The sequence below is a fragment of the Fulmarus glacialis genome, unplaced genomic scaffold (genome assembly GCF_000690835.1).
Source record: "Fulmarus glacialis isolate BGI_N327 unplaced genomic scaffold, ASM69083v1 scaffold5072, whole genome shotgun sequence".
In the NCBI taxonomy this organism is placed as follows: Eukaryota; Metazoa; Chordata; class Aves; order Procellariiformes; family Procellariidae; genus Fulmarus; species Fulmarus glacialis.
The window spans coordinates 6,189-31,683 of NW_009197031.1; the positions used below are offsets into that span (position 1 = coordinate 6,189).

At 45.3% G+C, this 25,495-nt stretch overlaps 1 protein-coding gene across 2 annotated transcripts in view; it reads right to left on the reverse strand.

Annotated features, from left to right (window-relative positions):
- Positions 1-1,094: 1,094 nt before the first annotated feature.
- Positions 1,095-25,495, reverse strand: part of PRR5L (proline rich 5 like) — a 33,114-nt gene continuing 8,713 nt past the window's right edge. The window contains exons 4-9 of one of the 2 annotated variants that reach the window (XM_009572378.1): positions 17,070-17,127; positions 13,231-13,322; positions 9,769-9,909; positions 8,111-8,237; positions 1,443-1,477; positions 1,095-1,394 (exon numbers count right to left, since the gene is read on the reverse strand). In XM_009572378.1, the coding sequence (XP_009570673.1) occupies positions 1,095-1,394; positions 1,443-1,477; positions 8,111-8,237; positions 9,769-9,909; positions 13,231-13,322; positions 17,070-17,127 (753 nt within the window). Of the gene's footprint in view, positions 1,478-8,110; positions 8,238-9,768; positions 9,910-13,230; positions 13,323-17,069; positions 17,128-25,495 lie in introns of both variants that reach the window. The other variant, XM_009572377.1, reaches the window with a different exon arrangement.

Sequence of the window (25,495 nt, forward strand, 5' to 3'; positions counted from 1 at the left end):
CCACTGGAGGTCAGGAGCACTTCATGAATACGCTACCGAGACAGGACTCCTTTCTACACCCTGCTGGCCATCTTTGGTCTTACGAAGTCTGCAAGTGCTAAAAGTACCAGAGCAACCCAAGGACGAAATCCTGTTCGTCACCTCCTGGTCTGGAATCACGATGGCCCAGTGTTGAGAAGCACCTTTATGTCTCCCGCACAAGTGCAGACTCTGCCCAGCGTCTCCTTCCCAAAGGAATCCATTTAGATTTCTCCTGTCACTGTAGCCCTACCACCACTGAAATTTTGAGAGCAAATTGATGCCAAATGCCAGGATGCTCAGGACTATATTTTGCCCCCAGTTTACACACCCACCCCTCCTTTGCACCCAATTTACACCACTATCCCCAAAGATATGACTGGAACCAAATAAAGTACATATGAAGTACTCAGCTGGGACTCCATGTATATTCATTTCTCTTCAGGTCTGGGGAAAAAAAAAGTCTGATTTGTTCAGATTTGGACTTTTCATCCATGCTCATGGGAGGCAAAGTGAAGGATCTCCTCTCACAAGCCACCTGAGCAGATCTTTCTGCAGGATGCAAATGGTTTCATCCCTGAGTTCAACTTTAAAAGAGAACAATGCAGTCCTCAGCCATCACCACCCTAGCGCCAGAAGCAAAGAGACCATTTAAGCACAGAGCTCTCTGCTGCAGGAACAAACAGCAAACAAACAGCACAAAGCTGGGAAAGATGGAGAAAAGCAGAAAGAGGCTAATTTGTATCATACCAAAGAAACAGAAGGAAACCTGAGGCCAAAGGGTTTGGACTAGGAGAGGAAGAAAGCTTACAGAAGGTAGACTGCGCTGTTCAACAGCGAAACCTTTGCAGCCCTCAGTGCTCATTTGGGAGCAGCCTGGTACCTCCGTCAACAATGATCCCAGACAGGCAAGAAAAACAAATCTAGAGAGCGTTCCCAAAGAGACATAAGATCCCTCAAAGCCATTTCAGTGACATCAGCAAAACTCGATTTTTTCTCTTTTTTCCCAGCAGGGATGACACGACACTTTGTCCAGCTTAGTGCATAAAGTTCTCCACTCCTCAGCAAGACTTCTTCTAGCTGACCGACGTGCAGTTCAGCTCTGCAGAGTCCTGCCTACCTTCTGCCATGACTCCCTCTGGCCCATCGGCAATACTGGGCTCACTGGAGCACTGCCTGTGGCTAAAACTGGGCTGCAGGAGGAGGCATTTGTCGGTACTGTCTGACTCCTCAACCACCATGCCTGTGTGCATCATGGAGGCCATTGCCAGGAGCTGAATATCTGAGTGAGCGTTGGCAACAGTGTGGCGACGGATGCTACCACATTTCTCCAGGTAAGCCTCACCCTCCTGCTCTGTCAGCGGGGTCAGGGCCATCTCGCTGGGCTGCCGGCTCGTCACCACGTGAGATGAATAATTCAGTACACCAGTCTTTGGACGGGATCTGGAGTACCGTCTCTCTGGAAGAGAAAAAGGAAGCAGGAACGGTCACTAGGGCACAGAAAAAGCATCGCCTCAACTGCTAGGCTGGCCTCAGGGATCAGAGAGGACTCGGCGTGCAGCCACAGAGCATCCCACCTCGTTACCGCCGGGGAACAGTCAGGTACTCATTAGTTCATGCTGCCAGGGGTTTGGAAAGGAGGTCTGCCTCTCCCCCGGTGAAGAGACACCTCCCATCCTGCTGTAAGGCAATGGTGCCAGTGAGACAAAAAGTAACAAGAGCAGCAAAGGGACTTTCTTCAGCATCCTGATGGTCTCCTCTCTTACCCAGGGGGGTGAGGACTGAGTAGGAGCTTTCACATGCAGGTTCACTTAAATCAGTGACACTAAAGTGGCACGAGCCCCCAGAGAAACTTTCAGTGAGGACCTGAGTTGCCATCCCTTTCTCTGGAAAATTTCTCTCAGGAGATGCCGTTAGCTGGTGCCAACATGAAATTCCTGATGTTTACATGGCGCTGCCTCTCCAGCTGCCTAGGGAAGGCGGTTCTGCTAGCATTATCCCACTGTATTTTTTAAAGATTATGCAAGAAAAAGAACATTTCATCCACTTTAAAACATGTCTGGTTTTGGGGCTAGACACTGAAAACACCTAACAGTGCACAGCAACAGCTCGGGGGAAAGGTGCAGAATAGGAAGGCAGTACTTGTGGAGCACTGAGTGAAGGCAGCGACACAGAATTTGATGGGTGCAGCGTCTACGATCTGCTCGACAAAAATATTAAGGGGGAAAAATGCCTGGTTTAAAACTCAAACCCAAGGTGCAGTCCCCAACCCCGTATCATGAAGCACCATTTCAATTCTGACACTGAAAGCTGTAAGAAAAGCAGGGGCCTGAGTTTGTGCCTTGGCTCGCTGTAATTCACTCCCCAGCAGGTTGCATCAGACAGTATTACTTTTCACCTGCTGTGAATGCTTCCACCGCCGTGCAGCATTGCCATGTGGTGTTAAACACCTCAGGTGGTCTATCCCCAAAGCAGCTGATAATGCTATTCCATACCTGTGTCTCTGTTTCTCACCAACTTCCTTGAAGTGCAGGGTCTCATTTCATAAAGTCGGAAGCCTTTAAACCATATAAAACGCTTCCACCAAGAATGCAGAGCATAAGAGAGAGAGTAAGAAAATGCAAAGCAAAGCACTCGTCACTGAAGGTTATGAAAGAGTTTTGGAAGCTTGCATCAGGAAGAAAAGCAGAAAACAAACTTTATATTGTTGCAGGGAGGAAAGGGGGAGCAGCCAAAGCTCCACCACTGGCAGCAGGCACGCTATGACAACACTTCACCCCGCTGCTGCCAGTAATACATTCATTCAAAACAGTTCATTTCGTGCTTAAGAGTATGTGCAAATAATTTTTGAGGTTGGTTACATTAAATAAACTGTTTAGGTGTCATCTGCAGCTCAAGCCACAGCAAACTGTAGTGTCGAAGGGCATTGGGAAAAAGTAATTTGGGGCGGGGGGGGAGCCACACAAGCATCCTTCCGCTCTGCACCCCTCCTCGCAGCTCCGTCGGCAGCAGCAGGCAGGGCAGCAGCAGGCGAGCACCCCAGCACAGCACCAGCATCACCAAACCCCGCGCACTGCGTTAGCGTTCTGCTGCTGCCCGGGCCTGGGTCTTGGGAAGTGACCCTGGCATAGACAAGACCAAAATAACACCGGTGTAATTAGCAGCAGCTGCTTCTCCACCTTCACCAGTACTTATCAGGGCTTCTTCATTTCTGACTTCTGAACAAAGTGAAGTATTGATACCAAGAGAGTATCGAGTGGTGGGGGCAGTTATATACTTGCAACGTGACTGACCCAGGCTGAGATCTTTAAACGCATTTAGGTGCCCATCTCCTGATTACATTAGGAAGTCAGACACCTTTAAGAGCTGTTCAGCTCTTGGGCTGAGAGGAGAAAGAGAGCTCAGTAGCCTCTTGAGGTAATGGTTCATTGTACTCCCCCATCCCATGATTTAATATTTACATTATGCCTATCCTGCAGGGGCTTCAGCTATGCAGAGGTGCCTTAGCTAACTAGAGAGGTCTGAGGAGATTAAACTGAAATGTGCAAAACGCTGCCGACTTTCCAGACTCCACAGCTGCAGATTTTGTAGGCAAGGGCTAAATCTTTGTTCTTCTCTGTTCCTATACAACACATTCAAAATTAAAACATGCTTCATTTAAACAGGGACAGCTTGCAGCCCTTCCCAAACAGCTAGGATACACAGGAAAAAGAAAAATCATGGTCATGGCCTAATGTTCACTTAATAGATAAATAAAAACATTCCCGTGAGAAAAAAGTGCCAGTTTTGTGTGCAAACTTTTAGTGCTGCTGAAAGAGCCAAGCCTGATGACCTAAGAGTTTAAAGTCCACTAAGAGCAAGCATAATATAGGAAGCAATAATATAAAATTTTTCCTGCCCAGCCTGGTGATCCTGCCTTCACATGAACTGGCAAAGAGACCCTGAGATCCTTTTCTGTCACATCCTTGGCTGCTGTGGTAAAATGGTCTACTAGTATCATTAGTTACATCAGATACTGTGGTAGTTTGCAATCCAGCCAGTCTGTATTCATCATTTCACAGGCTAATACACGATGTATGTACTTGTGTACACGTCTGCATGGGTGTGTACATACACACACTCACTGACTAGCAGACTGCACAAAGCTGATGCACATGCCATGTTTCAAAGTCTGACATCATTCAGCTTTTGAATATAATCAGAACGTGGATGGGGAGATTGTAAAAACCTGCTAGTATCAAAGGAAACACCAACAGTAATTCAGAAGACCTCACTCTTCCCCTCAGACCTACATCAGCGTGGAAACAGGAGCATTGCACCACCTCCTGCGTGCAAAAATAAAGCAAAGGTCCTGAGTTTGACTATACTGAAGTAACTCCTTTAACCCAGACGTCCTGCAATGAGCTGAGCCCAGAACTGAGCAGAGGTTACAAACCCACCCAGGACTCTGGACGGACAGGCAGGCAGCGTGCGCTGGGGCTCATGCTGCCACAGCACGGCTGCTGTTCGCCTAAACCATGCAGCCGGTTACCAGCGTGAGCATATTTATGCTAAAAGTAGACCGACATTTAGTCAGCATTCACATGGCATGTTTTTTAAGTAGGCAAGCGATCGATAGCAGTTTACCCCCAGTGCATACGTTAGTTTGGAGAAACTAAACTTTAATTCTTCTCCTCCCTTCTATTCTGTTACAGTCAAGCTGCTACTTTCTGTCCCAGAAACAGTAGCGTTTCACGATACTCTTCTTGCCACCATGATCTTTTGAGATGATAAGGGTGCTGCTCAAACAGACACTATGCTTCAGATACCGCTGAATGTGAAACACTGTAGTAGGCAGCAGAAGAATTAACCAAGTGAGAGAAAACGCCGGTTTTGAAAATTACCGAAACTCCCCTCCAATTCCTCTTACAGCAGTCTTATCCACCAGCCAGGACAACTCTAGCACTTCACTGGTGGACTTGGAAACCCAACTGTTTAAGTACCTGAATGCCTTTGATAACCTAGACCTTCATCTGTGTCAATCCCTGACCATAAAATTCCACAGAAGTTGGGACAGAGGAGGAAGGAGGAAGGTGGTGGTGGTGTGAAATAAACTGAAGAGGTTAAAGGACAAAGTGCTCAAATTTTATCTGATGTAGCCACAGGAATTATCCAGCTTCACAGCAGCACAGGAATGGTCCAGTATCCTGCTGTCACAGAAAAATGGGTAGGACTCCAGTGAAACGTGTGTTGGAAGCACATGTGACAGAGCTGGTGGCACTCAATGGAAGAATTTAGAAGACTTCTTTGTTCTCCACCCAGCAGCAAACGTTTTTCCTGAAGTGGTAGCTGTAAGAGCTATGACTAAGAAGGCTTGCCTGGGTGGTTACAGGAGACCAGGTGTTGTGTAACTAACACAAGAAGAGGAAAGGCAGTTTGGTCGCCATCTACTAAGGCTACTCAGTCTTCAGCTTGACTGAGGAAACAGGCCTGGCTTTTGACTTCTGAACTTGCTAATTAAGTTAAGACCTGATAAGTCTCTGCTGTTATTTTCTCCCCACAACAATAGCGAAGACATTCTTAAGACATTAAGCAATGCTTTCTAATGCCAGGGGTGAGGGCTGCAAGAAACTGCATAGAGGAGTTGAGGAGCTTCCCTCAGTGGAAGTTTTTAAGAGCAGGTTAGCTGTAGAAATGGCTTACATATGACTGACCAGGTAATGAAAGAGAGATGGACAGTGAGGAATTTCTCAATGTTTATTCTCTTCAAGGGAGGGATGACCTGACTCTTTTGAGGAAAAAATATCCACAGACAATTTTTGTGCAACAAAATTAAAATCCTTTATGATGGGAGGTAAAAATTAGGCTAAACTCTGAACATTCATTTATTGCTTTACTTTTCCCCCTTTACTTTCTTGGCCACAAAAGACAGTCTCTTAAGGGAGTTGTCATGCATAGTTTAACTATAAATTTTATTTCTGTTTTGGTGTGTCATGGCCAGGAACTCCCATAAACTGGGAGGAGTTTTTAAGGGATTTTTTGCAAGCAAACTCAAATCAGCAGTGATGTTAGGTTTAATACATGGGGGGAATAGAGTGAATGTTTTATCTTCTTCCCTATTCCCAATTTAAACATTGTTTCTTAGACAACTGGATCCCTTCAGCATATTCCACCCTTACAATGCAGGTTACGGCTAATTTACATGGGCAAAGCAAGAAGGGTGGTAACAGAAGAGCAAGTGGGGACGCTGCCCTCTACGAATCCCCTCTGTGAGCTGTCCTGTCCCCTTTCACTCCTGTCCTGTCCCCTTTCCCCTTTCACCCCCTGCTGCACTCCTCTCTCACTTTAAATTAAGTTTAAGATACAGCAGCTTGCAGGCTGGAGCCTTATGTGTATTCACAGCTGTGGTCAGACACCTTCAGTCGCATTTCTCAACACTCGTTCATCCTGAAGGCTCCAGTCCAGAGGGCTGTTTGGCCTCCACAGCATCTGTTGAGACTGTAAGCGTATCCAAAGCCCAACAGTGCCTTTCCGAAAGGGAAGCTAGTGAGCTTCATCGTCATTACAGGCTGCCCAGTGAGAGAAGAAACTGGTTCTGAGAAAGCAAAAAGGTGACAGAAAGAGGGAGAGAGGAAGAGAAGGAAGTTTGATTAGAAGTGGGAGTTAAGGAAAAGAAACTACCGCCACAGCAGCACTTTGAAAATACCAAGATTATCTGCAGAAAAGTGCTGCTCTGCTGTCAGTGTCGTGTAATGCAAACATAAGTTCTTTCTTTCCTCCTGCTCAGCACAGGGTGGAGCAAGGGCAAAAGGCCACCTTGGAAATACACACAAATAACAGCTAAAATCAGAGTAAATACAATGATTTTAAGGCACATACACTTTACAAGGCCAGTTCGTGTGAAATTTTTTTTTAATGACACTAATGCCTTGTTCAGCTGGCGGAAATCCAGGATGGCTAGAAACTTCAGTACAGGTCAGGCAGCTACCTTTCAAACTATCCCAGCAGCATGCAGATGTCCATAAACAGCAAAACAATCAAATTTGTCAAAGATCACCTTTCATGGGGGAATGTGGTCTAGATTTAGCCTCAGGATCAGGTCTGCAAATCCATGCTGAACTGTATAACCACGTTCACTTGCATGAAAGATACTTAATTGCCCGACAACCACAAGAACAAAAAACATGAGCCATAGCTTGCCTAAAGTGATGCCATGAGTTTGTTACAGGCACAGATCGTCTGAGTCCTGGTAAGTCCTCCTACTGCAAGACCATCTTTTCCCCTGTGCTGCTAAGGTGTAGAACAAGGCAGGTTGTGTGTCTCCAGCTTGCTACAATTTGCATCGAAGCAATGGCTAAAGCTTATAAAAACAGAGGGAGACTGGAGCTTTCTTCACTTGTTCTATTTAAACCTTCTTTACTATGAAATCAGTATCACTACATCCATTTCTTAGCTAGCCAATCTCTTCTGGCTGGCCATGCGTGTAAGCAAAGCTCCTGGATCATGTGTGGAGAAGTTTTCCACTATAAGCATCCCCTTTCTGAAGCAAAGTGCCAGTTCTCTCAGCTAGACCCATTTATCCACAGTTTAAACACAGATTTCCACCCCCCCCCCAAACAGAGTCCTCAGATGGAAGGAAGAGTCCATGCAAAAAAAACCTGTGATCCCTCAGAATGAGCATGCAACAGTTTTGCTGTTTGCGAATGCTGGCTGATGCAGCAGTGAGCGTGGGAATCCAGGCAGCCAAAGCGGGCTAGCAAGCAAGCATAGAAAGCAGGCAGCAAAGGACCGGGATGAGAGCAGTACGTCAGGCATGGACCAGGGAGTTTTAAAATCCAGCCCATCTCCAGAGAGAGGGGAGACTTTGCACGTGTGTGTGTGTGCAGTGGTGGGGCAGTAATAGTTCACTCGGTCATGGAAAATAAAAAGCCCATCACAAAAATCTACATTCAGAAATACATTAATCAGGACCTTCTTGAGGGTGTTTTAGCCTTTGTTTTCTGTCTGTCATGGAGTCATGCGCTGTCTCCTTTTCTAGCACAGATGTGCACTGCCTCACATTAACCAACCTGTGTACCCCAACAAGAGCTTCTGTACGATGTGCATGTCTTACCAAGCAAGCAGGTGCTACCAGAGAAGCTGTGATCCTCACACAAACCCAAGTACGGCGATACCACCTGCTTGACCAGTTCTTCCAGCTGCAGGTAGCCCTCACTGGGGCCAGTAGGTTCATGGACACTCTGAAATTCAAACATAAAAAGTCAACATTAACCTTACATAGTTTTGAGTAAGGTTTTTGAGTAAAGCCTAGGGTCTGTCAAATATCTCTGCACTGGAATATCTCAACCATATCGGTAGACCATTTGAGGAGCACAGCTGATAAGCCCAAATGGGAAGTTCGGGTGCCATTCAGGTCAATCTCCTTGTTCAAGTCATAGCCATAACCCTATGGACACTGAGCAGCTAGCTGTCTTTTTTCTGACCAAGGGATAGGAAGGTACAAGGTATGCTCACACTGAGGATTTGCACAGTGTAACTACAGCGATATAATTATACCAGGGCAGTTCTACCAGGAAATGTCTCTTTGTAGAAAAGCCTTAACACACCTTGGGCAAAGCACTGCTCTTTTCCTAGGCAGGAGCGCAGAAAAAGCACCCTCTGTAGTTCAGCTTACAGCTGTGAAGATGGTAGATAACACTAACCAATTTAAGAGTAATTTCAGAAACCGTTCACAGATTTAACTTCCTGCAAAGCCTCCATAAGCTTTTCTTTCTCAAATGCATCGCTTTGAGACCCTCTTTGCCCTCAAGATTCTTTTATTAAAATATTTCAGGGAAATTGAGCTAGCATTTTAGTATCTCCTGCTATTATAGTCTGGGTCACGAGGAACACCAGAACAGTAAGAACTCATACAGAAATACCAGCTTAGCCACTTTGCAATTTTGATTGTACTTCAGAAAGTTTCATTCCCCACCACTCATTATAAGGTACATCAAAGAAGAAATAAAAGTGAGAGGAACCCAAACAGCCACCTGTAATATGGTATTTTGCAGGACTGTCAGGCTGGGTGATATAAAAAGATAAAACAGCTGGTATAATTGGCTGTATTTGGCATGCTTGGAAAATACTCTTTTGAGGTCTGGATAAAGAGGATAGTCCTCACAGAAGGTCTGGGTGTCTTGGGAGAGGCCTTTGGAAGATGTATAGCATCCTCCTCTCATGGGCACTGCTCAGCATCCCAGCCAGCCGAGGGGCTGGCGTCGGGCAGCCAGCAGCCACAGCTCGTTCAAATTCCACAATCCACTGTGATGGAGACTCGCCCTGTCATTGCAAAGCTTAGAAACTAGGAGAATTAGAGCACAAAGAGGCATTCAGAGAAGCAGGGAGATGAAAATTTGTGTGAAAAAAGAGTGAGAAACTAGGAGAACTAGGGCACAAAGAGGGATTCAGAGAAGCTGGGAGATGAAAATTTGTGTGAAAAAAGAGTCCTGAGACTGTTCCTAGCTGGGGAGGAGAGGTACCAAGAAAAAAACAAACACCAAAGAGCAGAACCCGGTCCTTTCATGACAACATCCTTACCTGTTCCCAGGAAAGCTCAGGACATTCAAATTCAGCTCTCATTTCTACATTTACCGCTCCCAAATAAACGCACATCACTTCCCCTTCATCACACCCTCTATGCTCCCCACTCTCCTTTCCAGGGTTCGTATTAGTTCAATGAGGTCAAGATACCCAAGTGGCATCAGATGAAGAAGAGCAGAGGCTCCCCACCTGCAGAATTAACAGCATCTGGACAATGGAAGCTGGGAGTTTTGTCTGGACCAGAGGAATAATTTCTTCCAGCTTTACTTTTAGCAAGACCAAGTCCCTGAAGCCAAGAAGAGCAATCTGACGGATAGTCAACTCCTGACCCTAAAAAACACAGAAGGCAAAATCCAAGAGTTGGTAAAGGGACGTGTGAGCATCGCACCAACACATGTATGCACACAGACAGAAAGGGTCTATCCTGCCTGTTGCTGCTGCGGCAAAGCACCCCCCAGCTGCTCAGGTTGAGGATTCATGGTACTCTTTGGTCACCTCCCTCTCGGTCTCTGTCCCACACAAATTCTGAAATGAGTAACACCTCATCTGAGGCACCACTAGGTTTGGAGTGAAGCCAAAGATGGGCCTGTATTTCACCAAAAGAATTTTGCATTCATGAAACCCGACTGCCGTCCAATTTGGTCACAAACATCCAAAGCCCAGGATGGGTGCAGCTCATGCTTTTGCCACTCAGAGCTGAGAAACCAGAGAAGGTTTGGTAGGGAGAGAGGTTGGTACAGAGTATTCCTGAACTAAGCCTACCTCTGGTCTGTGTTGGATCCTCTTTTTGCTCAACATCTGCACTTCAGACCTTGCTGATATAACAAAAATACACAATGCAGTCCATTACAGATTTTAGGATTTAGGCTAGAGCAAAGCTAGCGAGACTGCTTGTACCAAACATCATTTAAAAAAGCAACAGCTTTTATTTCCACTGCAAGGCCCTCTGTGTCCTCCCAGTTACTTTTTTACATCAACAACACAAATGAGCAGGCTTAACAGATGAAGATGTTGTAATAATTCTCCATATATTTAAACACAGTTGGACGCCATTTGGCATTCTGATGTTACCGCCTTTCCCTGTGCTATGCCTAACATCCGTCCGCTTTTTCTCTTGCCCCACTGCACCTTAACAGCAGAAATTGTCCTCCCAGCCCTGCCCACCACTTTCCAGCCTGAAGAGTTTCCCTTGTTCTTCCCAGCACGTTAATCTCTGCCCCACGGTCTGTTTGGGAATCATTTTATGGTCTCCATAACACACTAAACATGGCAAATATTTAGCTGGAAGGAATTAACAGCAGTTAATCATTAATTCATAATGGGTTTAATGTCATAATTAACAGCATCATCAATATGTAAATACAAATTAAAGCCAATAGTCTGGAGGGCAGCTTGGCCATAATAAAAGCACTTTGCTGTTTTAAACCATCACTGCGTGTTTAGAAACATGGAGATGTAGAAAAGACCGGTACATATCTCCGAACTATATTTCAGCAGCTGCACACTTTCTATTTATATCATGCAGTTTAGTCCCGTTAACTTCATACCCCATTTCAAAATGCAAACATTTTGCTGTGCCAAACAAAACAAGATTTGCTATTCTTTTTCCACACCAAGTAGTTACATCAACAGCTGCAACTATACAAAAGCCAGTGGCCTGTTTACATAGTTTCCCTCTGTACAGCAATTTAACCAACTTGGCTGCTTAAAGGTCATATTTCTGCAACAGCTATGAGCCTCAGGTTTAAACTTAGCTGAGATGGGAAGTTACTTCTAGTTACTACCTTCGGTAACATATGCTCACACATTTGGCTGACTTACTTTCACTCTGAACGGGCAGTTGCTGGGATCACAGAAGAGCATAACTAAATAATCATGTTGACATTTGCAGCAAAGGATGGGGAACCAACAACAAATTGACCTTCCCATCTACCAGAGCTGCGCGTGAAGACCTGCGACTTGGTGAAAGAGATTTGCTAGACGAGCTCTCTTCACATGTGGTGACACACCGTATAAACAGATACGTACAGTTCCCTATTTGTAGGAAGAGCCCAATCTTGCTATTAGGGCACTGGCCTGGGATAAGAGCAATGTCTTATTGCTTGCTAACCAGTAACTCTCTCTGTTGTAGCCTAGGGCAGCTTACTCAGACTCAAATTCTTGGATGTATTGAGGCAGTTTAAATCCATATATTTGTGTAGGACTTAGGTGCCTAAAAAGCTTTAAATATGCTGCCTGTTACCTTTGAGTTCCTCATCCATAAAATGGCAATACTTCCCCAACTTCACAGCTTCTAAGAAATACTTTTGAATGACTCAAATATTGTGACAAGACAAATTAGTAAGAAAGTTGGGCTTTCAAAGAATCTCAGCATCCCATAGTCACGCTTTCACCACTACCACCAAGTTAATTCCAAAAGCTGCACCCACTGTGCAGTAACTTTTGTTCAGTTTCTCATTAGAGACATTTAATAGCAGGGGAGTAGATTTTTCTGATAAGTGGGTATGACACACAGTTCCCACAGTGCATAGATAGCTGCAATGCAGACAAACCCCTGCTTAAATAGATTAGGTCACCCCCTGACTGAGAATTAGTTGCAAAAGGAGAGAAAGGGATGATATTATAATTGTGCAGTTTTACCTGCCAAACACCTACCTTTAAGCATCTGCAGCAAGGAAAGAATAAAAATAAACACAGTAGAAAGGTTAGTGTCTGTCTCTACAGAAGTCCTTTCTCTTTTAGGAAATGCCACTTTAATAGGATTAGAGGAAAAGGGCAACCTTTGAGCTTTACCTGCTGCCTTTCAAACAATACAAGGGAAAAATAATTTTAAAAGGCTCTGGAAAGCATGCCTTGTGGAAGAGGCAAAAGTCAAGAGGAGGAGACTAGCATTTCCACGAACGTCAGTCTCCTCATGAGGTACATTTTTCTTTTCCTCTGATGGAAGAGAAGATCAAAATAGGCTGGGGAGGTAATCGGACTGCTCGTATGGAAACCCTGACTAAAAGTACATTAAAAAATGATACAGCTCAACACTTCCGATGGAATACTCAGCTTTCAAAATACCCAGTGTAAACAGGTCTTACATAAAGTTGTTAATTCATTCTCTACCCATAGATTTACTTGTCCCCTTATTAAAGCTTCAAAAAACCCATCAGAGGATTTTCTAAAGGCACAAGTGGGACAGAAGCCCTCCAAAAGTAGTCAGGGCAAGTTAAACACATTTGCTCCTGATCTAGTCTTCAGATTTGTCCCTCTGAAGACAAGTGTCAGTGCTGTCATCTGCAGCAACAGCGTCCCAGGTGTTTAAAAATGGAAGAACTATAAATACAAAATGGCCCAGAGCTTCAGTCTAGACAAGGTATAGTCCAATAGTTTCAGTGTTCAAGCTTAGCTAAGCACAGACAGAGGGTAGACAAATGTCCAAAACAGTGTGCTTGCCCAGTAGATTTTAGCAGTCCTTCTTACACAGTTAATGCTGACTTGGGCAAACTCTACTTCCTTCCAGATTTAGTTTAAAGGTTTTGACACCTGTTTAGCCACTGGCCAAACAGTGCTGCTGGAACAGAAGAGAAGTTTCCATGTGCCATTAGCAGATATTGCAGCTACATTGCCTCACCTGACCGAAGGCTGAATTATAATTAAGATTACCTGGACTGGGTAGAATATTGCCTGGAGTGTAGGAAGAGTCTCTGTAAAATAGTGATCCCAGATTTCAGACAGGACATCAATGCGATCCTCACCTACAAAAACAGGGCAAGAGCTTTAGCAACAGGGACACTAAAATCAAGTTGAATTTTCCCACTACTCTCTAATTTCCCAAATAAGAGATACAAACCCACCCTTCACATTCATGGTTTCCATCCAAAACTGGACATCACTCAGCTAAGCTTTGCCTTAACTGACAGAGACACAAGGCTGTGACCATAAACTGCTCTGTCGCTTACTGCAAAGAAGACAGCTCTGTGCAAGACATGAGACCAATTCCAACAAAAGAGTGAAGCCCCTCTTCAGCCAGAGGCTTTAACTCCACAGCAAAGGATTGTGTAGTCTCAGAGCTCACAGTTAGCACGCTCAACTAGCGTGGGAGTATGGGAGCAGCTGAATCTGAAAACCAGCGGGTCACAGCCAACATCAACTGTTCTGCAGCAACTGAGTCAGGGAGACCATTTACAAGAGCTGAGCCCCCTCCGGCATCCCCCCACTCCCAAGCACAGACGCAGCAGTCAGGACCCTGACAAGCCACGGTGCTGCTCTCAAACGTGGCACTTGGGAAGCTTCCTGATGAAATCCACTTGTGGAGACCCCTCATATGACTCCGACTTGAACAAGCATCCCTAAATGTATTTAAAATGAAGGCAGACTAAGTTATGCAACTCGTGATTCCCATAACAGGAATACAACTGTGGTCAAAAGCCTATTATTAACAAAAAATGCTTTACTGAACATAATCTTTTGAATAGACATTTTAAATTATGCTCATAGGCTTGACTTACAGAGCTGTGTGTTCCTCAGCATTTGGGCCCAAAGCCTCTAAGTTTTTTTAGGAGATTTTTCCCATCCCAAAGGCCAAAGGTTTGCAATGTTGTTCAAGTTTTCGATATATTCCCCAGAAATTTCATGTTTAAATACAGACCCAGGTTTAGTATGACAAGTTTCTGACAAAAGGATTTTCCAAGATACCTTCCACGGAGCCTCAGCTGGAGCTCACAAGCAGTCAAGACTCAAGGAGCAGTAATGGAAGATGGCTGCTCAAGACAGCTTTGAAGGCTCAGCCTCAAGGTGACTAAAGGCCCTACATGAGGAACTGGAACACATGTACAATTGCAACTCAAGGGAGCCTTATCACTGTGTACTGAAGTGCTTTCCCCATCTGGACTCTTCCACACGGGTTTTCGCTGTGCTTGCCCATGGGTTGTGCTGCTTAGGACACGGCCAGAGAGCCAGCAGGACCAGGTCCTGCAGACGTTTCCTTTCGAGCAGAGAGCCCACCGATGACCACAGGAGGGTTCAGAGGGAGGCTTCACCGTGTCAGGGGTGCTGATTGACAGCTGGCTGAACATGAGCCGGCAGTGTGCCCAGGTGGCCAAGAAGGCCAATGGCATCCTGGCCTGTATCAGAAAGAGGGTGGCCAGCAGGAGTAGGGAGGTGATCGTGCCCCTGTACTCGGCCCTGGTGAGGTCGCACCTTGAATCCTGTGTTCAGTTTTGGGCCCCTCACTCCAAGAAGGACATTGAGGTGCTGGAGCGTGTCCAGAGAAGGGCAACAAAGCTGGTGAAGGGTCTGGAGCACAAGTCTGATGAGGAGCAGCTGAGGGAACTGGGGTTGTTTAGTCTGGAGAAGAGGAGGCTGAGGGGAGACCTCATCGCGCTCTACAACCACCTGAAAGGAGGTTGTAGCGAGGTGGGGGTTGGTCTCTTCTCCCAAGTAACAAGCGATAGGACGAGAGGAAATGGCCTCAAGTTGCACCAGGGGAGGTTTAGACTGGACATTAGGAAAAACTTCTTTACTGAAAGAGTGGTCAGGCCTTGGAACAGGCTGCCCAGGGAAGTGGTGGAGTCACCATCCCTGGAAGTATTTAAAAGACGTGTAGATGAGATGCTTAGGGACATGGTTTAGTGGGCATGGTGGTGTTGGGTTGACGGTTGGACTCGATGATCTTAAAGGTCTTTTCCAACCTTAATGATTCTATGATTCTAGGTACGACTCCAGCTTCAAAACTGGAACTGCAGGCAGACGAACACCTACCCAACACCCCCATAACAGCTACCCGTTACCAGAAACGGCCAACTGTAAGTGAAAAAGACAACAGGAAACAGACTAATTGAATGTTTAAATTTTTCCCTCCTCTGCCTCCTCCCCAGGACTGCAAGGCTTTGGTGTGTGGAGCCAGAACGAAACGTCATAGATCACTTCTGCTTCTGAAGGGGAAGGGGGAATGGTTTGTTTCTTCAAGAAATCATAAATCCTACAGGCATTGAAAGAGATTCTGACAAACTGTATAAAGAAAAATCACATCAAAATAAGAGGCTGTGATTTGAAAAACAGACACAGTAAAACATTGCCATGCCCTGCAGCAGGAACATTATTCCATCTCTGAGTACTGGGACAGTAGAAATTTTCCAGGAAGACAGAGCTAACTGAGAAGCGTGTACAAGAAGTTCTTGTTGCTGTGACCACAAGACCTGCAACAAGCCTACACATTATGAAAGAAAGGTGCCCGTGAGTCATCTCCTGCAGAGATGCCAGCCTGCACGAGAAAAGTGGCTCCAGTGTCACTTCAAACTAGGGACAAAAAACTGAGACATAGGAAGAGGGTTTTGCTGTCTGCCTGGGAAACTTCATCTTACCCAAACTACTTGAGCAGCTGCAAACTACTCACGGGCAGCTCTCAGATTATTACAGACTGGAACTCAATTTTCATAATGCCAAAACAGATATTGGAATAGTTTTATATGAATACAGAAAACAAAACCTATGGTAAGCTGCGCAGCACTCGTTCTGAAGAGCTGGCAGCAGCAGGGCAGGGCAGGTACCCACATTTGGGAAAATGCATGAGTCTGCCTTTTTTCCTCTCTTACAGGGCCAGTGCCAAAGAAGCACACGCCAAGCAGAAGGCTGGCAATGGCACAGCTCCTTCAGGGTCCGAGTCCTGCTGGCCGGGTGGAGAAGTCACTTGGTGAAGAACGGTGCGGAGGAATCCAGCACCAACAATGATGCGAGATTATAAGTGTCTATTGGCATTTAATGACCCAGATGCAGCAGGTTGGTGATTAGCAAGGGTTCTGCCCTACAGGCTACAAAACTGGGTCAAATCAAACAGCAGCCTAGTTTTGAATAAAGACATGTGCTCTAGACAGCTCGCTCTGCTTGAGCAAAAACTGTTAATAAACGTGACTAACTCCCCACACATCCAACACTGAGAGCCGCTGCGCCACGCTGGCCTGCGTCCACAGGCTCTGTGGTAAAAAGCGTCTGCACCCCAGTGGTTTGAACAGAACTTCATGTGTGATCAACTTCTTTCCTGAAGGATTTCGTTGCCACCCAAGTGACTCTTTTTTCTTTAAATTTACACAAAGCCTGTTAGTTCAGCTCTCAAAAGCATGACACAGTAACCAAAATCGTGCTTACATCGAGCTGCAAATCACATTAAGAAATAAAAGACAGAAGGCAGCTCTCCGCAGTTTTGCAACAGGATCCACGTCCAGCCCAGAACTACTCTGAGCCCAGGTTCAATTGCCACACAAGATCCCCGTTCCTGCTCTCGCAATGAAGACGTGGCTGGTGGGAGTGTTGCAGCTACGTGGCTATTCAAACAGCCCGCCATCCCTTAAGCCTCACAAGCAGTGCAACCTGACTCCCGAAAGGTTGTGTGACGCCCTAAGACAGTACCAGAAAGGGCTGTACGCTTTCCAGACTTGCAAATCATCTTGTCTGACCAAACATCAAAGCACAAGTCCCTTCCAAAATGGGTTTCTTACTATACTTGCCTTCACACAGCTTAACCTTCTCCTCTATAAACAGCAAGCCTTTCGCAAGGAGCTGGTTCTGCCAAGAGAGAAGAGAGAGAGACATGCATTTGCCTTTTCTGAGGTTTAAAATAAACATGGAAGAATAGATTTTTTTCAGATGTTATCCACTTTGCATGCAGTTATCTAAAGATTAGTTATATCGTCGTACTTTCTCCCAGCATCACCACCAGACCTGATCTCACTGTGAGTGCTGTACATTCATTAACCCCGTGTTGTTCAGCCAGACATGAGAACACCACAGACACAGCAGACAGTTGAAACACTTGCCAGAAGTGGGAAGGAAGGATCTGTCCTGGGTCACAGGGAGGGAATCAAGAAAATAAAATGGTTCTTAACATAAGAGTGCAGCCACATAAGCTATACCTCAGCCATATGATGGAGGTGATCAAAGGGCCAAATGCTACCAAAACGTCCCACTCTTCTTCCCTTGCACTAGCTCAGTGCTTGCCTGACTGCACAGTAAGCCAGTTCTGCTCCCTAACCCTTACTTCTCTATTCCTACCCATTCTCTTTCTATGAGGCTATCTTTTTCCTATATTGAGCAGTTGGATCATCTCAGTATGCAGTCTCAACCTGCAGAAGAAGCAGCAGGAGCTAGTCTTTCCAGATAAACTTAACTATCACAGACCAGACAGATCAAGATATCGATGTGCCTGTTTGCAGTTCAGGACATCTAAATATCTGATAAGCTTTCTGTTCCCATTTCCCCAAACATAAGAATGGTGCAAAAACAACACCTGCCTTTTTGTTCTCCCAACAGCACTAGGAGAATCAGTTATTCTGAAAAGCTTTGAGAATCCCAGAGAAAGGAGCTGCTATAACCACATAACATGCTATTACTGCATCCTAAAAGGTTCAGTCCTACCACAGAGATCATACTGATAGAGGATAAAGCCTTCTGTCCCTCTGAAAGGATTCGCACAATATTCAGAGACCTCTCTCTCTCTCATGTTCATCCTCCAGCTTTTGTTTTTAACGGGTAACCAGGTCAAAGTTGCACCTTTCAACCTTCCATCAGCTGAGGAGCAAGGCACATCTTTTTTCACTCTCAATGGACACTGCTGTTACACCACCACCTGGACATCACCATGGCTTTCTGAGGAGCTTCCGTACTGCTCTGGATGATAGACCTGCCTGCTGTAACCATAGACCAGGCTGGCTCGTTCATGACACTCTCAGGCAGGTAACGTGTAAGCCACCCCAAGCAAGGAGAGCAGCACACCTCTGCATCCTCCCTACAACAAGAAGCAATACTAACCTGGGGTACTGTTGAAGGGAATAAAAAGAAGGAAACGTTGCTCTGTGACATTCTCTACTTGTACTTCGCTTTCCAGAACAAAAGAAAAACTTGCCACTCCAGAGTCCTACTGGTTAGCATCAGACATCATTGAAAAGCGTAGAAAACGGCAGGCTCTTCCTTAAATGGTATCTAATCAAACCGACTCCAGAAGTCCTTTGCAAGTAGGTTGAGGGACTGAAGAGACCACCATACATCCTATCAGTAAGCAAACATCTCTGGATGCATTGTTCTGGTGGAGAATTTATATTCAAAAAGCTGTCAGGCGGGAAAATACTGAAATTAATAAAATCTGGGGCTGAATTCAAGAAACTCCTTTTGCTTTGGAATCTCACCTCATGCAAGGCGAGCTCTGAGACCCTTTGGGGCTGCGTGCCACTGCAATACCAGAGGGAAATTTTTCCATTGGCATCTTTGTCACAATTTCAGCAAAAGGACCTGGAAGGAAGAACAAGCCACACAAGCTCACCAGTTGCCTCACGTGCTATGGGTAGTAGGGGGAACTTCCCTGAGAAGTTTCATCTCAAGTCAAGACAAGACTGTGTGGACATTGTCTTCTTCATGGTGTGAAAGAAGTGTGGTGTTATACAACAGAGAGGAAATGGGTACTTTTCCTTGGCTGTTGTCCCATCTCATGGCTACTTCATCCACATTAAAACATTAACTCGTTTGCTACAATGGCTTACTTGTCTTAAATGAGCCAGATGTAAGTACTTTTGAGACATTGCTTTAAAAAAAAAGCCTGCATCCCCTAATGTGTATCCAGAGTTCAGTCATGACATAAGGAGGAATGGCCATCCAATTCACCAGTGGTACCCTCTGATAGTAGCAATCACAGTTAAATATTGTATAGTACATACAAGGGAAAAATAATTAACGGTCATGCTTGTAATTAAGGTAGTTTGGCCCTGCTAGCAGGTGGCTTTTTTTCAGAATTCAAACCCAAAAATACGTAGTATGGTCTTACTCCCAAAATAATGTAGAATTTCGGTTCCTTTTAAATTAGATACACAACAAAACCAGAGCAGTTTAGGAGCAACACATGGGATGAAACTGTATTATTTGAACCGCCCATCTAAGTCACAAGACTTTGACCTTTACAAGCTCTAGCAGAGTGCAAAAGCAATCCTACCTGTGCAGTACAGTCAAGCTATAAACAAATTTCAACACCCAACTATTAACCAATCCTAGGAATTTCAGCACAGGAATCAGAGCTGACTTGAACAGTCCTGCTTGTCAGAGGAACACGCTAAAATTGCTATTCTGCACACAGGTGACCGTGTGGAGACAGGAACCCAAAGCACTTTTGCATGTGACCTTCTGAACCCGCTTCACAGTGTACAAATGACTCTCATTAACTGCAGTTGAAGAGCTGTGGACGCCAGCAGGTAAAAAGCAGAGCGCTCTAGCAATACTGCAGACAGCAAAGCAGCTGCTTCGAGGCCTCACGTAGTGCACGGCTTCAGTTTAGGAGGGCACGCTTTGGTCTTTGCTGACTCCTTCCATGACACCAGTGACCACGCGGGTTAGCAGGAGTGGAGGGACCTGCAGCAGGACGTGCTCCGCCGAGGGCCTGGCGGCTCACGCCACCTCCACGGTATCTCACCCTGCTTACAACAGCTTACTCAGTTTTAGCCAAAAAGCCATACATTTATTCTGCAAAAAAATCCACTTTCTGCAGTTTTTTGGACTCTGGAATTCCCCCCAGTAAAACAATTTAATTTTTTTTCCAGCAGAAGCCTATTTTCTCATTTATTCATGGTCACCAACGTGACAAAGGGCTGCCAAAGGAAGCTGCAGAGAGCAAAGGGATCTTGTCAGTGAGAAATTTTTAATGGCTGAGGGGGCTTTGTCTAGGGCTCAGTCCTCAGTTAGGGTTGAAAGAAAGAGAAAGCTAGAGCTCCCAGCAGAGCGCAGGAGGAACAGAGCTGCCAAAAGGATGGGTAAGCTGCAAAGAGAACATGCCTGGGAGACGCTTTTCACCTGGGCAATGACAACAGCAATTAGCAAGTTGGATAAATATGTTCACATGATGAAAAAAAATTGCAAGGTTTCCAAACATTTTTATCAACTAATGGAAGGTGACTATTTTGCAGAGATTCTCTAGCAGAAATGTAGGTTTTGGAGGGAAATATTAAGTTGTTGGGATCTCCATTCAAATTTTAGATTTGTTCAGCAGAAATAAATGACTACACATGTCAGGCTCTGGACAACAGAAAAAAGACTTTCCAGGAAAAAACAAACAATGTGAAAAAGGAGGGAAGAAGAAATCTGGAATGGAAAAAATTATGAGGGGGAAAAAAAAAGTGAAACTTACACTGTAAATATTTTTCTGCCTGAACAATAAGATAATGTTTGGAGTGATATTGCACTTTATTAATAAACTGAAAGCATTTGGAAGGATTAAAGTACTTCAATTCTTCATTTTTCAACCTATAGCTCAAGATAATTACCTCTCATATATCGCAGGGAAAATTTACAGAGGGTTTTTAATACTGTGTCATTTTAAACTACTATCTAATAAAAAAGTATATACACACATATATATATATATGGGGCGTCATGCTTGGTTTTTTGTGTTTCTCTCAAGAAATATGAATTCCTTCTCTATCTGCACTGGAACATTAGGTTTCAATTTACATATGCTTCCTGAGCACTGTGGATACAATTTTTCAGCTACTTTGCTTATAACTTAGTATCATTGATGCTTTCTACCTTCAGAGATTTTTTTTTTTTTTATTTTACAGCTATATCAGCAAACAAAATACACATTTGTACACCTTTATGGGCAGCACAGTTCTATCTACTAAAAATAGATACATTAATCATTACCCTGTAGTAAAGAATTTATAATGCTGTTATGAATGTATTATCAGTAATTCCATGTGCTAAACAGATTGCATCATCTCATTCTTAAGGTTTCTAAAAAAAAAAAAAAAGCTTAGCTCCATATAGTTACTGCAGATGTTTCAATTACCCTCTCAAATTTTCCCTTTTCCTGTGGAAGAGAGAGACTTTTTTTAAAAAAAACAACCACACTTCATTTCCCTTCTCCCCATCTTAAAAATATCTGGAAATTTTACTTATCTGTCTTTTCTGCTAAAGTCACAGGCTCAGAAATGGATTAAATCTGAACGTTACCCCCTCAGGTCAAGCCAGACAGGTAAATTTTCATTAAAAAAACCCTACAGGGTTTGCTGACAAATCAATACAATCTAATAAGTGCAGTGGAGGTCTGTATCAGACCTTGTCTAGATTACAAGTCTCATTTTACTGCTTTATCCCTGGTTTCCAGAGGCAACACAGAGGCACAGAGCTAAGAGGAAAAATAAATATTTTATTTGCAAGCAAGACCAGATAAATTCTCACACAAAGTAAGCTTGAAGGGCACATTTATTTGAAAAAGTTTAGGGGCCACCTTCCGTCTCTTTGCAATTACAGCTGAGCTTGGCGCTTGGGGAGGCAGTTTCTCCCTTCCCTCCCCAAGTCAGCTTTCCCTGGATCCCCAGGGTGAAGTCCTCACCCTGCTGTTGGGACGCCGCAGGCTGCTATACGCGCGCTGTGGGTGCTGCAAACCTGCCCTTACTCTCCCTACGGTGAAGCATGCGCTGCAGAGAAACAAAGCCCCGAGTTAACCCCCCACATGTACACAGAGGCAAGAAATTTGGAGAGATGTTTTGCAGCAGATAGAAGTGAGCTTGTGAAATCTCGCAGGTTGAAACTCCCCCTACTTTTCTCAGTGCAGAAAACCACAATAGCTGTTTCAGGTGTACCACCAAGAAATACAGCTAAGAGAAAGCCTTTAAGTAAGTTTTCAAATTCCCTGAGTTTTGGAGGACGGGATTCAAAGCTCCAGAAAAATCACTTTTCATTTTTTCCTCAGCAAAGACTCTCCCACAAAGTGCGTGTGCTTGCTACTCTTGCAAAGTAAGCTGCGCTGAAATCATTGGGAATGAAAAAAAAAAAAACCAATCTGAAGGCAGTCACACGCCATGCTGTAAAACGTAGACACTTTCCAGGTTATTCCTTCTTTTTCCCGGCACAGATGTTTTCCCCTTCCCCTCCCCTGTTAGAGAAACGGAGGAGGGTTTCTCCATCCATACCCAGAGGAGCAATTCCAGTTCCCCCAGCACAACGACTGAAGGTGGAAGCTGTCCCAGGCGCGACAGCAGGGGCTCCTCTCTCAAACCAGCAGTGCCGGGCACCTTCTCCCTCCCTCCACCTTGTCAGGAGCTGGCCATCCCCAACGGGGGCCATGGAGGCCCCTCCTGTGTGGGCTCCCGCTGCGCTCTGGGCAAAATGGTACCCACCTGACTTTGCCAGAGGCAAAGTCGTTGTTGCCTGGTGGGAGCGCTCTGCCAGCAGCCTGGTCACAGTGACGGCCTCCGGGCAGAACAGGAAGGATTTTGGGGCGATAGCCCTGCCACTAGCACGGCTTGCTCTGCTGTGGGTGGTACATTCAAGCAGAAGGGTGGCGAAAAGCCGCTAAGTAGTTTTGGCAGCAGCTCCACAGAAAACATCAAGGAGGCTCATGCCATCACAGGCGACTTCACATCTTGTCTGAAAGCCATGCCTCTGCAGTGTAGCAAGGCACAAAGGAATTCTCCTGCTAATCAAAAAATATTACTATTTCCCAATAAGCCACTACTTTGGGGGGGCGAGGGGGAGTTTACATGAACACCCATTTATTTACAGACAAATTTTGTTTCCCGTTCATGTCTCCAAGCTGAACATGGCCAGTATGCCTTTGAAAAGCCACACTAAAATTAACAAGTTAATACTAGTTCATTAAACAGAAGCACAAGCTTGGAGCAGGAGTAAATTGTTCCAGAGCAAATTCAAAATAATTGACCCCATTTTGCCGGGTGAAAAAAAATCAGTTTTTCTTCTACACATTACAGCATTTCTTAAATGCAGCCCTCTCTTCTAGCCAACTGAGGCTTTGTGTTTTAGTGTTAAACCACACTTTTACAGGCTGTACTAGCGCATAGCCACTGTTTCTTGGATAATCTGAAGTTAATTTGAGAAGAAAAGCATCACCCAAACTTACTTGGCAAGTATTTTCCACAAAGTTATTGCCACTTGCACACAAACACCTACCTGCTTCTTGGCAGTGTTTTACAAAATGCAAATCTATGTGAGCTGCAGCATCTCATCCCTGGAGCATCGCCCCCATCCTTTTTTTTTTCTCTAGAAAGAGGGGAAATAGTGACAGAAGCAGAGAGACCATTTCGATCCTACATAGAGAACAAATTGCAAGATAAATATGAAACAACATCCTAAAATGACTCTTCTAGAGTCAGCTTTGTTCAAAACAGATAACAAGAAAGAGAGAGAAAGTGAGGCAGGGAGAGTAAGAAGGAGAGCAGACCAGGCAGACCGAGTAGGCAGCACTGCCACAATGTAGACCACAACATGCCAGCGAGGCAGCAGCTATGGAAAATCCTGCGGCCGGGCCCCCCGGCTCTGCGCTGGCAAGTCGTCGCTCCAGGCAGGAGCCCTGCTTAGCCAGGGCATGGCACGTCATCCCACACTACACTTTGAGTGGTAGCAACTAGGCACCATTTCAAGTGAATCACGCACGTCTATGGAGCCAATGTGCGCGGGGCCTGAAAGCATGCGTCCCTGCTGCCGCTGCCACCCAAGACTAGGTCCTCTGCTCGGCTCGCAGTAATGGGGCTGAGCTGCTGGGTGACCCCGTCCATGATAACAAAGCTGGGTAGTTGCTATGGAGTCTCTGGAGCTGCTCCATGAAAGCTCAGTCCTAGAAAGTGCCAGATGAAGCAGAAATAATTAGCAGACCTGCATGAACAGGGGTTCCCTGCCAGCAAGGAGAGAAATACAATGATAAAGACCAGCTTGACCCAAAAGAGTATTGTAGACATACGGCTGAGCTCTGCAAATCACACAAAGTGTGAATTCTCTTCCCTTGTGCAGTGGCAGAGTTGCTGCAGCCCCTGGCAGCAGGCATGAGACAGGACTTGGCCAGAGAAGAACTAGTGCTGCCTTTATCCAGCGATAACCATCGCTCCAATAACCCACACAACTATTTCCTTGCCTTGCTATGAAACCGGTAGAAGTAGAAACCTGGAACCAAGGAAAGAAATGTCGCATGCACCAGGTTTTTCTCTTTGACTAAGCAGGAGAGAGGGACACGTGGCATTTTCAGCTGTTAGCATGGCTTTACAAAGCAGCATTTCAAATGAGAGCAAGCATCACAAGAGATGTTGGGTAGGCTGGAGTCCCAGAAAGACATTCAGCAGGGACTTAAGCAAAAGCTTTACGTGACACAGTAGAGGGAGGAGTGCATGTTTCCCCCTAGCACTGCAGCCGCCTTGCACAGCTGGCTAACCTACAGTGAGAGGGACTGACCACAGGAAGGTGCACCAGTCCCACTTCTGACCGCTCTAAAGGAAGAGGACAAAATCAAATTTGGCTTGGATCTGGGCTTGCCTCGTCACTGCTGCTGCTTACTTTCGCAGCTATCCATTATCATCTTGCTATTTTGACTTTGCTCGACACCCCAGCAACATGGGTGCTCACACGTTGTGGTTTCTATGGTTTTGCACACAAACAGAAAGCCAGGCCTAATTCTGAGTCAGGATTTGTCGCCTCCCATGACTCTCCACTGCAGCAGGCTGGAAATTGTGTAACCGCTTCGCTTCTGGTTTTAAGACATCAAAGCTCTCATTGGATTAAATGAGGAAATACAGTCCACTCACCATCCCTCACCTACCAGCTCTGCCAGCGCAGGCAGTGGACGTCAGGCTGGAGAGGCATCAACTCTGGGCATTTGACTTTCTGCATTTGCAGCCCGTGAATTCTGGGAGAGGTTACAGTGCCTGGGAAGGGATCGGGTCTCTCTGCCTCGGGAGGAGACGGTTTGGAGTTAATATGCATAAACCGGGCAGTTCTGCTAAAGTGGTTAGCTGTGAAATAGCTAGCATTTCCATTTTCCCCCGTGAGTTTCAAGATTAACAAGCCCCCAGAGCGTGAAAAGAAACAGTTCATCCTTTCCAAAGGTTTTTTTTCAGGCTGTTTGCAGAATCAGGAAGATAATGCATCAATTTATCAATACTCACTAGTT